At 42.0% G+C, this 11,803-nt stretch overlaps 2 protein-coding genes across 5 annotated transcripts in view; both read left to right on the top strand.

Moving 5' to 3' along the window:
- Window positions 1-229: 229 nt before the first annotated feature.
- tmem209 (transmembrane protein 209) lies at window positions 230-9,874 on the top strand. Its single transcript, XM_071520677.1, has 15 exons — window positions 230-268; window positions 679-839; window positions 1,028-1,086; window positions 1,264-1,395; window positions 1,753-1,982; window positions 2,494-2,698; window positions 3,273-3,448; window positions 3,885-3,956; window positions 4,236-4,332; window positions 4,741-4,866; window positions 5,074-5,171; window positions 6,379-6,493; window positions 6,694-6,791; window positions 8,045-8,118; window positions 8,381-9,874. The coding sequence occupies exons 2-15, from the start codon at window positions 700-702 to the stop codon at window positions 8,433-8,435; spliced, it is 1,677 nt and encodes a 558-aa protein (XP_071376778.1). The 5' UTR covers window positions 230-268; window positions 679-699; the 3' UTR covers window positions 8,436-9,874.
- Window positions 9,875-10,344: 470 nt separating this feature from the next.
- Window positions 10,345-11,803, top strand: part of LOC139645071 (putative adenosylhomocysteinase 3) — a 54,825-nt gene continuing 53,366 nt past the window's right edge. For all 4 annotated transcript variants that reach the window (XM_071520671.1, XM_071520670.1, XM_071520672.1 and 1 more), the window contains exon 1: window positions 10,345-10,696. In XM_071520671.1, coding sequence (XP_071376772.1) covers window positions 10,364-10,696 — 333 coding nt within the window. In that variant the 5' untranslated portion in view covers window positions 10,345-10,363. The remainder of the gene's footprint in view (window positions 10,697-11,803) is intronic.

The raw sequence follows: 11,803 nt of genomic DNA, 5'->3' as shown, positions 1-11,803 counted from the left end.
CTGATGTAAATTACATGAAGATGGGGTCTTTTAAGGGTTTTAAGGTTTCTGAATATATTAGTGAGTTTGTTTTTTTCCCCTTATAATAATCACGGGCTGAAGGTCATAGTTTACCCACTTTTTTTTACGTGTACCTTTGCATTTACCACTACAAGGTTAATTTTACTGAACTCGCAATCACCACCGGAAGAACATACTCGTGTGAAAAGTCACTTCCAGGTTGAAATACAAATTATGCAGCGCCGCTATTTTCATCTGGTTAAACGTGGTATGAATGACCAATATATTCCACAAGTTTCATGTGTACTCTGCTTGTACCTTTGTTAGAAAGACATATCTGTGCGGACTGGCTGTAGAACATGAAAGGAAATCTAAATTAAACCCATACGTTCGCAGCACATTCTGCATTGCTTATGTGTTAGCTAACGTTAGCTAACCGTTAGCTAGAAAGTGTTAGCATTTAGTCAGTCTGACAGTTACAGAAGTGATGTAGTTACATTCATTGAACTTTCATGCAATTCACTCGGAACTGATAGCTAATTGATTTGCCCTGTAAAAAGCATGCTAGGTGTTTGTAGCAATTTGAAGGAAGGCTAATGAGCTACATGGTCTTGAATGTAGCACACGAAATGCTAACGTTGGCTTGTCTCGCTCTGTGTTTCTTCTCTGCTCTGATAGGCAGAACAGTCTGATGCGGTCATGTTGACCCCATCGAAGGAGGGCATGCCCAGCATGATTGACAGGGCTTTGAGGATGAGGAGGGAGGAGCAGGCCCGGCAGGTGGTCCTGGCCTGGGCTGTCCTCAACGTGTCGCTAGCTGGCATGATTTACACTGAAATGTAAGTTGACATTAGGTGTTCAGTTAGTTGCCAAACTCAGCGATGTGCACTGGAGCAACAGCAAGTAATCTTTTGTAAAGTACCACTGACTTACTGTCTCTGTATCCCCTAGCCTATCTCTTCCCTTTCACCACTTGTCATCATAGTGTCATCACTTATGTTTCTATGCTTTTTTGGTTTTCTATTAGGTCTGGGAAATTGCTGAGCCGATACTACAACATCACCTACTGGCCCATCTGGTACATAGGTGAGAACTCTCAAATATGCAGCTTCAATTTATATAGACAGTGGCTTACCTGAGCACTTTGTTATTAAAGACCCTTTATGCTAGGTGGTTTGAACTGAGCAGTGCTGGTAATAGTAGGCCTTTATGTGTTTTGAACATATTGTTCTTTTCTTCCTTTGTCACTGTCCTCTCCTACAGAGCTGGCGCTGGCCTCGCTCTTTAGCCTCAATGCTCTTTTTGACTTCTGGAAGTATTTCAAATACACAATGGCTCCCTCCACCATCGCTGTAACCCCCGATCAGCATCGCCTCCTGGGTCTGAGAAACTCAGGTGAGACTTCCTCTACCATAGCTGGCACTAAACGAGTCATGTACCTGGTTTTCGTACTGTTGTCTAAAACAGATGTTCTAATCATTGAATTTGATTTGACTAATTTTTTTGGGGTTGTTTATTTCTTTTGAGGTGAGATGCTTTTGCAAGCCCATTTGTTTTTTTTTTTTTTATCTTACCTGCACAATTTGTGTTTTCCTCTCAACTTTTGTTTTACCATTTTTGTGCTCATGTAGTCAATAAACCAAGTAATAAAAAGCAAACTTTTGCAGGGGATAATTCCATGTAAATGAATCTGTTCTTAGGTGTGAGTATGGGACTCATTCTGTACACTGGTTGTTGTCCATCACCTTGCAGGTATCCAGGCCTCTCCGCCCCAGAAGCCAGAGAAGAAGGAGACTCCGGCTCCGGCCCAGTCGTCTCCGCTGCAGGGCCAGAACGTGCTGAGTTTCAGCCCGTCTCGGCCGGCCACCACCAGCCCCAAGTTCTCCCCCAGCTGTGTGCCCGGGTACAGCCCCCCGCTGAGCAGCCCCTCCACCCCGAACAGTGCTGGGGGGCCCTTCTCCCCCTCACTGGCCTTTGGAAAGGTACGTTCATCACAGCACTGATATCTTTTAGTGACAGTTTGTGTACTGCGCGTGTGTGGTTAGCTTGGAGATGAAGCAGTGGGTGTTAGTCAATGCCTTTCTCATTTTTTGGGTGTTGTACTTGTTGTGTCAGCTCATTGTAATGGATTTGTTTCCTCAAAAGGAATGCTCTCTCTATGTTAAATATTAAATTTGATTAAATTACATGTGGTATAGCATCTTTTGAGTTTTTTTCTGTCAGGATTTCAGTTGTTTTTGGACCCTGTTACTTCCTTTAATTTTAAATCATGTTGCAGTGTCAGTGTAATGTAAATGTAGTGTAGATGAGTTTAGGGGGGTTATTCCAAGGAGGTTCTAAAGGTTATTCTGAGACACCAAAATTTACTGTTGAGCCTTCTGGAGGTGTTGAGGGCTTGTAGACACTCACCATAGTTTAATGGTACAAGAGATGGCGTTTGCTGTAATTTTCTGTTGTCCTCCTGATCCAGCGCTATGTTCTTCCTGATCTCAGGTGTTGAACTACAGTCCGTCCCCCGGCTCCTCTCCCTACCCCAGCAGCATCGGGCCGGTGGAAGGCTCCAGCCTGAGGGCTCGATATCGCACCTCCCCCTCCGTGTTCAACTCCCCCGGAGGCAAGGAGGACTACATGGAGGACCTGAAAACCCTGGAGAGGTTCCTCCACACAGAGGAGGAGAAGAGCCACCGCAGCCAACTAGGTGCAATATGTCGTCGTAGTAGTAATAATAGTAACAACAATACCAGTATAAGAAAGGCAGGAAACTAACTTGATTTGCCCACAGTGGCTGGTATATCTCAGATAACCAGCCACTTTCACTATTTTATCAGCCAACTACATTTTTAGAATAGACCAGGACCATCAAACTATATTGGCTGCCAAAGTGGCCAGAGAATAGAAAAACAGTCACAGCTTACAACAATTTAACAGCATTTGGCTGGTGGCTGGTGTTAATTTCCCAACCATAAGTACCTGTATTAATGCCACTGAGGATGCTGTTAATTGAAATTGCCCAATTTTAGAGTATGTTTGAAATATGAAAAAAAAGATGGAGTAATGTAGAATGATCATGGCAAAAAGTAAAACTCCTCCAGGAAAAACATTTAAGTCCACTATTTAGAAGCTTTTGCCAGTACTAACATTTTTGAAAATGGAATTATCTATATTTTTGAACAATTTAGTGTTGAATTTTCAAGTATGCATTACTTTTTCTACAACTGGATATAAAGCATTATGGACTAAAAGCCTTTATACTTTATTCTGTCCCTCTTTAGGGAGTCCGGAGTCTGCATCTCCGGCCCACAGCCCCACATTTTGGAACTACAACCGCTCTGTGGGGGATTACGCCCAGAGCCTGAGGAAGTTCCTGTACCAGCCGGCCTGCCGCTCTCAGGCTCCCTCTGCCCACAAGGACGAGACTGACCTGGGCTCCAAACAGGCCGCCGAGGAGGTCAGGGAAACACTTAAAGCAATAGATTAGGAGTTTCGTTCCAAAAAGTGTTTTTCACTATTTGAAAAAATGCAAAACCTACTCTTAAAAAGTGATTGATGGCATAGAATTGTTAAGGCTAGTAAGTACTGAAGTCCTCAGTTGGCTCCATAGAACAAGTCTGTTAGAGTGATAGTATAATAGTAAAAGTAACGTGTAAGGGAGGAAATGGAAGGGTTTGTGTAGAAACCTCCCCTAATGGTAGACAAGACTTTAGATTCAAGTTATTACGTTTCTGTTTTAACAAGCAATGAAAATCATTTAATGAAGGGAATAGCATGTAGTTTATACGCCATTATAATTGATTTTGAAAATTTGGGTTACAACTGGGGATTGTGTTTTCTTGACTTGAAACAACCTGTTGAAATGCCTGTTTGGTGTTTTTTCTGTTGTGTAGGTTTGGGCCAGAATCACACCCAGTCGGCCGGTGGTCGACCGCATCGACAGCTGGACGGCCAAGCTTAGAAATGTGAGCAGTTAAAATTATCCACTGGGCTATATACTTTATCAACTAAATCAACATTTAGCTCCTGTGTTCATGTCATGATGTTATGCTACTGCCAGAGAAAAAAATCAAAAAGTCAACTTATTATTAAGCACAGGAAAAAAAACAACCCATTCATGTCCCTCAGAAAATACGGTCTAAATTTTGAGTTTTTCAGGAGGTTTCTGCCAGACTAATTACTAAGACAAAAAGACAAATTACTAAGCTTTGAATTATGCTGTGTGTCTTTCTGTGTGTCTGCAGTGGATCAATGACACCATCTTGGTCCCCCTGGTGAAGGAGATGGACTCGGTCAACAGCCAGCTCAGGAGGATGGGCTGCCCCGAGCTCCAGATAGGAGGTACACACATGCTGACCACTTATAGACGTTGGGTGTATTGAAAGTCACGCAGGACCCAAGAAGCGAATGCTTGCTGCAGTTATTGGGGGGGGGGGGGGGATGTTGCATGTTCAAAGAGGTCAGGTTTTCAGAAATTAAGAAAAACAGCAGTCAGTTTGACGACGTCTGAATGACCAGTAAATGTTTTAATTCAAGTTTAAAAGTGAAAAATCTCATGATACAGCAGCAGAACTAGTTGTTTGGATTTTGTAATTTTGAATAAAATTAAAGATTTTTTTCCAACATGAAACTGAGACACATTTACATTTAAGAAAATATTGTAGCCTCTTGTGGTTCTGAAATTGCAGTAGACAATATTTCAATGTTTTTCTGTGCAGCCCCACTAACTTTCCCTCTCTGCCCCACCAGAGGCCAGTATAAGCAGCCTGAAGCAGGCAGCGGTAGTGAAAGCCTCATCAATCCCCACCATGAACACTATAGTCCAGTACCTGGACATCACACCCAACCAGGAGTATCTAGTGGACCGGATAAAGGGTAGGTTCTAATCCATGGCTGTACTCTGTGTGTTTCTGTATATATGTTATGGTATGTGCCTGAACAAGGATAGGTGGAAAAACACCTGCTTATATGTACGTGAATGTAAAACTATTTGTGGTTGTATGAGTGAGAGTGAATGAAAAAAAATCGAATTCCCTATATGTGTGTGTGGGACTATGTGTTGTGTGTATTCCCCCCTGTCAGAGCTGGCCCACAGCGGCTGCATGAGCTCCTTCCGCTGGAACGGTGGTGGGGATGTGAAGAGCAGGAAGTGGGACACAGACCTCCCCACTGACTGTGCTGTGAGTCTACACACATACACACACACACATACATGTATATGCGCTGTATATACATACACACAGTGACCTAGTAGCTCAGCCAATCACCATACTAATCATTATTCCATAATAGGACTCAAGAAGTATGGGCTTCCCTTCACCTAAAGACACACACACACACACACACACACACACACACAATCACACACAAACATGTCATGGTCTAGGCTATTCATTTTCAGTTCAGTCAATTCACAAAGTGTATTTTCTTAAAAATTCAAAAACATGAACTCTTTTGCCTTGGGAAATGTCATCCAATGTGTTAATAAATGACTAAGAATGAAGCCTCTGCCACCGCCATGTGAATTGCTGTTTCTGTTGATATTTTGAATTGAATGACTTGCAAATGAGTTGACCCCAACCCTGACTCTCTCTATCTCTCTCTTTGTCTCTCTCTCTCTGCCATATGAATAGTGGAAGATGTAGGATTCAACTGTGATTGTGTGCAGTTTGAAAAGTAGGCTTGAGACAATGAGAAAGGAGGGATTTTGTGAGGGTGTTTACGGTTGATTTAATGATAAGTGACAGGACTTTCTTTTCTCTGTTTCTGCTTCCTTTTTATGCAATTATGAGATCATTTAAATGTAAATGATATGGAAGTATTTGAAATGCATCAGTGTTACATTCTGGTTTTCAAAGGGGCTCTTATTTCTCGTATCCCTAAAGCCTGATTTAAAACTGATCCGAATAAAGATATTGGCGAGAAAGCAGGCTCTTCAGGTTGGGTTTAGTTAGTTTCAGAACTTTCCAAACACATGCTAATGTGTCCATTCACAGCTTGACTGTATCTGAAATTGATCCCCGCCTTCTTCGGGTCTGTGGACTGCAGGCTATGTGCTTCAAACATCTTGGAGTAGGAGTGTGGGTCTGGGTTCACTGACTTGGTTCCCTTGACCAGGCTGGGAAATCAACACCAGCCAAATATAGTTAATTTTGTCAGCATTTAAAGATCCTACTCTATTCTAAAAATCTAGTTGTGAGGGAAGTGGTGAAAGTGGCTGTTGAATTGAGATATGAGATATACCAGCCACTGTGTATATTGTGCCTATCTGTCTGCTGTGGCTCTCCTTGGTGTGGAGGAACCTCTGGATTATATGCCTAATATGTTTGGGCTCTACAGTTAATTCAATGTGTGCAAGTGATTTAAAACGTTTGTCCGTCCCACCAGATCCTCATGCATGTGTTATGCACATACCTGGACTCCAGACTGCCCCCGCACCCCAAGTACCCCGACGGGAAGACTTTCACCTCACAGCACTTCAGCCACACCCCAGACAAACCTGGTGAGTACACACACACACACACACACACACACACAAAGGCACGTCATTTCCTCTGTGTGCTTCCCGTTTGAGGAACACACACCTACTCCCTCTCTCGCTCTCTCTCTCTCTCTCACTCTCCCTCCCTCCTTCTCTCTGCTTCACACTTCGCTTCTCCACAATGTCTCAGCTCTTGTGTCTTTTTTGTGTGTCCAACATAGATGTGACCAACGAGAACCTGTTCTGCATCCACCAGAGCAGCACCAACCCTCCTCACTACCAGCTCATCTACCAGGGACACATCTACAGTCTGCCCAAGGTGACAGACTAACTCATTTTCTCATTTTTATCCATTTTCTGAAAATAATTTTTACATTCTTCAGGCTCTTCGAAACTTTTCAACAGCTTGTGCTCTTGTTCTGCCCTTACTGACTAAACATCAAATCTCACGAGAGCCCCTTGTCACAATTAACTCATTTCATGCTCCTCTCATTCCTACTGTTTATAGGTCTGCCTGAGGTTATGCACTAACTCAAAAATAAGATAAAATCAACTTTATCGATTCCCTCAAGGATTAAGCTAGCCAATTGCACACAAAATGCAGACCAATAAATACAGAGGACATAAAAGTACCGGGGGGAACATCGCATTGCACACTCCCGACATCTGAGACATGATATTCTACATCAGCACATCAATATCATATGAGTACAGCTGTTCCAACACAACACACAGACGACACATTTTAGAAATAACTGTCTAGCATTCTTGCTGTCCTCAATTTTTTTTCCTTCTATTTTTTCTATGGATCGCAATGTCAGGCGGTCGGTCACTCTGTTCACCACTTTTGGTCAGGTGGGTGAAAGTGGGCCCGCAGGGAGTTCAATTGCAACTCTCAGTCTTGTTCAGCTTCTTGTATGCTGGTCAATAGCTTGTGCTCTGACAGGGTCTTGTGGTTAAGATTGGAGACTCTGGAACCACATGCTTCCCTGTTGGCTGAAGATCAAACCCAACGATCGCCCTTTCTGCCAATTCTCTTATTTTGCACTTCATTCCTACTATGTCTTTATTCCTCAACTGTGATGTCGATAAAAGCTGATCCATCCAAGCTGAGATACACGATAAAGATGCCAGAAATTGTGTTTTTTCCCCATTGCATATAAAAATCTTTGGCAGCCAACCTAAGACTTTTTTCTTCATCTTCACTTAAAGGAGAATTCAAACTCAAACATGCATAATGGCTCGTAATGAGATTGATATGTTTTCTTTGTGTTAGGGCTTCATGAGGGGTTCAAATAGCTGTTTTGGCCATTAAGGTGGTTGTTTGCTCTTAGGCCAGGATCCCATTTAGTGTTCTGATCTGAATGTGTTACTTTCCAGCATCAACTGCACCGGCAAGCTATGTAACTAGGAGCCTTCTGCTTACCAGTAATGCCCAAATATATAACAAATATGCACAGAAAAGCTAGCAAATCTGGGGTGTCGGAGCGGGCATGCCATTCATAAACGGTTCAAAGTCTCGAGTTAGACTTTCATTGCAAAGACATGAGTCCATTTTGATTGCTGTTACAGGGCAGGAACAACCTGTTCCACACGGTTCTCATGTTCCTCTATGTCATCAAGGCCAAGGAGTCGGGGATGCTGGGGTGAGTACTTTGATTGTCAGCCTAACTCCGCTTTTACTGCACTGCAGTCGGCAAAATCCTTTAAATGGCTGGCCAGCTTGTAATAATCCTCATTTGACATCATGAGTAAATGGCATTTCAAAATAGCATGAAATATTAATTTATTTTCTGCAAAAAGGTCATATACCAAAGTGCTTATTGCATTTTGATTGCATACAATTTCACTGTTTGACCTTGTTTACCTTTTACAGAATAATGAATCTGTTTTTCCTGCTTTCTCCAGGAGAGTAAATCTTGGCCTGTCTGGTGTGAACATCCTGTGGATATTCGGGGACTGATGCCGTTCTAATTCACAAACTCTTCGATGAAGAATGTCACAAGAAGATGCGAGTGGATTTTTTCAAATTGCCTGTGTGTCGTCAGGTGCCTGAGTACCACCTCAACTCAAGGACTTCTCTCTCTGTCTCTTTCTCTCTCTCTCTCTCTCTCTCTGTCTCTTTCTCTCTCTGGCCTGAGACACACATTGGAAAAGAAGCACTTCACTTTGAAAGTCCAATTTCAAAGTAACAGATTTCTTCATTCTTCCCCAAGCAGTCTGAAATAGCACAACATATTTTTGGACATTCTCTCAATTTTACTTGTTTGACAATTTGTCAATTGTCATTGACATTTTAAGAACGCATTTTTGTCACACCACAATGTGCTTATGATACAAGACAGCTGTACAGAGCTGTTCATTTTTCTGATTATTTGGTATTTTGAGAATGTACCAGCATGACAGCTGTAAATAATATACCTCAGATTTATCTGGTGGATGGCAAAGGGCTCAGACCCTTTGGCTTGAATGTAAATATGTGTGTACTTGAGTTTTCTGCTTTGGGCTTGAATAACCTATTGCAGCTAGTTTTTTTTTCCTTCTTTTTTATCTGTAGTAGAATGAATGTCTGCAGCCATAGGGATAATTGTAACATGTTGTACTTGAAATCTTCTGCTGAAATAGAATCGGGACTTGTACAAAATGCTGCAGTGCCATGGTTTTTGGTTTTAAGGGCTTAACTGCAGGTAATTTTGCGCACAGAAAATAAAACAAAGCATACTCTGGTTGCTACATTATTCCATAGTACTAAGGCACAATATGCATCACTATGCACAGTGTGTTTATTCTTTTAATATGCCGATGGAGGACAAGTGAGTTGAATTGCCAAAATCAGAGTACCTCTGAATATCATTTATTTTTTACAAAGAAGCTGTATAAAACAAAATGCCACAGTTTATCATGACTCCTTGTGTCGGCCTATTCCAAACCCTATTGGTTAAGTTTTGCTTGTTTTCGGTAATGCCATTTTATGAATTTCAGCTGAGTCATGAAAATAAAAATGAGACATGAAAATAACGAGAATTGAGAAGCTTATTCCTTATGTACTTCACCTTGGTGCTGTCCATTTTTGACTACTGAAAGCATCCGCTTGATGGCGATGTAGCTCATTTCCAGTGATGTTTGACCTTACTCTTGGACCCATTTTCTCATATGACAGACTGCATATCCACCGTATATGCATGGAAAAAGAGACAACGTAATTTAATACAAAAATCTTGTGCAACCACGTAGCACTACAGTGAATAACTCCTTGTTAGACTGGGTAGCTAATTTAAATTTTTTGATGAAGTATAAGAACAAATTCCTAGTGTTACATCCGATGAAGAGAAATTGTTTTGCTTGAAAATTACTGATGGAGCAGGCGTATTGGCCTTCATATTGTATAATATTCCAATTCAATGTACCCTTTTGTTTCTTAATTGTGAATAAAGGAAATAGTTTATGAAGTGACAGTGTTTTCAATTATAAGGTCCCTTCCAGAAATATTGAAAGTCATCACCCTGTGAGCAGATGATCATCTGGCATAAATCGTGTTTATGTTTTGTAGTTTAGTGTCGGCCTCCTTTACTACAAACAACATTTCCCACAATGCACTTTGAGATGCACCCTCTCGTGCTGGGAGATGCAGTCACATTGTGTATTATATTATTTATTAACAATAAAGAAAATGTATATTCATTGTTTTATTATCTTTCCCCATTTTAATTATCGTATGTGAGAAGTCAGTGGTGTGTCTATTATTGTAAATTCGAGGTGGAGTTTGAAGGGAAACGTTGAGATACTATTAGAACTACAAAGACCACAATGCACTGCTCATCGTCGGTCCACCACTCACATCCGCTTGACTCGTTATCTGTGTTGGAAAAAGGACTTTGTGAAACTGCAGCGATGTCAGTCCAGGTTGTGGCAGCGAAAATGGCCGAGGTCGAACTCAAAGACGTCCCCGGCAAAGACTTGCCGGCTGAATCCCCGGTGACACCGACCGCGGAGGGCAAGCATCTCGCCAAAAACGACCCGCATGAGGCCGGTTCCTCTGCCGCTGCGTCCCCTACAGCGGAGCCCTCCGTGAAAGCCGGGGAGCCGAGCCCGGGCTTGCTCACCCCGAACCCCATGAAGATGCCGCAGGCGTCGGCTATGAAGCGGCCGGACCCGCAGCAAAACGGCGGGGAGGCTTTTGTCAACCGTGACGGTACCGTTGCCGAAGCACCGCGGATGAAAAAGGTGAGGGGGACAACTATTTTCTGGTATTTAACTAGTGTTTTTTCACATGTCCTGGATCACCACTACTACCACCACACACCGCAATGGAAGCTCGTTGGGAAAGCTGGCATTGTGTGACGATGCTAACAGGCTAGCTGGTCCTAAAGCTGATTCAGCTGTGTAAGTTAAACGCCGTTAATAACGGTTCTCGGTGTAACTAATGCTATAAGTATAAGGGATGTAATGGAGGGTAAACACATCTAAAACTCAGTTTGCCAACCTTTTTTTAGGCTGACATGAATCTTCAGGACACGAACGCATTGTGGTCATCATAGTAAGAAGTATCAAACTGATATAAGTTAGGTGAGGATTGGGTCTTTTAAGGCAAAAGGCTTGAATTGACGCTTCTCTGAAAGTATAACTGTTTTCATTGTGTGTTTGTGATTTTTTGCTTTATGATTATCTCTGACTTCTAAATATACAGTTTTAATTCTACACTAAAACATGAAATGATGTCAAATTAAGCACAACGTGGGCAGTCTCTTGTACTAAAATGTGGAAAGCTTACTACCTGAGATAACTTAACTGTTAACCTCAATTAGAGTGAAATCGTTGATTTCAATGCGTTTTATAAGAGCATTGTGAATGTTGGGGTTACTTTGACCAGAGTAGCAGAGCTGTCATCAACAGAGAAAATGGACAGTTTAATCATTTGTAGTCTTAAGACATGTTACACCCTACTGCAGCACAGTGCCAAAAGTTGTCTGCAATTGTTTTCAGTAGTTAATCTCACTTTTGACTTGGCAAACAATATCGTAAAGGGAAGCATTAGAGTGGCTGGTGTTTGTATATATGTGTCAGACTGCTACACTTTACTGCATGGGCTAGGCAGGTCAAATGACCTTTGCTCGTCACTTGACCTCAATGTAGTATTTAGATTATTTTTAGTTTACTGTGCTTAAAATACACTCCACAAAAATGTGAAAGTGTGATAAACCTAGTCTGACTGATACAGGTATGACCCAAGGTGTGATCTAACCTCAGACATAACAGTAGTCAGTAATCTTTGACCTTGTGACATTGTTGTCACCTAGTTTTCCCAAGCCTGATTTAGCCTGTCCTCTGACC

The sequence above is a fragment of the Centroberyx affinis genome, unplaced genomic scaffold (genome assembly GCF_046629955.1).
Source record: "Centroberyx affinis isolate AG114_WGS23_722 - 3 ecotype Tasmania unplaced genomic scaffold, CSIRO-AGI_Caff_v1 ptg000819l_1, whole genome shotgun sequence".
In the NCBI taxonomy this organism is placed as follows: domain Eukaryota; kingdom Metazoa; phylum Chordata; class Actinopteri; order Beryciformes; family Berycidae; genus Centroberyx; species Centroberyx affinis.
Note: the sequence above shows the minus strand (reverse complement) of the source record. Positions and strands in the feature narration are given on the sequence as shown.

Excerpts from the sequence above, each read along its gene's own strand:
- tmem209 (XM_071520677.1), top strand. The coding sequence starts at position 700 with ATGTTGACCCCATCGAAGGAGGGCATGCCCAGCATGATTGACAGGGCT. Across the intron at positions 1,087-1,263 it reads CTGGCCCATCTGGTACATAG|AGCTGGCGCTGGCCTCGCTC; the intron begins GTGAGAACTCTC and ends CCTCTCCTACAG. Across the intron at positions 4,333-4,740 it reads CCCCGAGCTCCAGATAGGAG|AGGCCAGTATAAGCAGCCTG; the intron begins GTACACACATGC and ends CTGCCCCACCAG.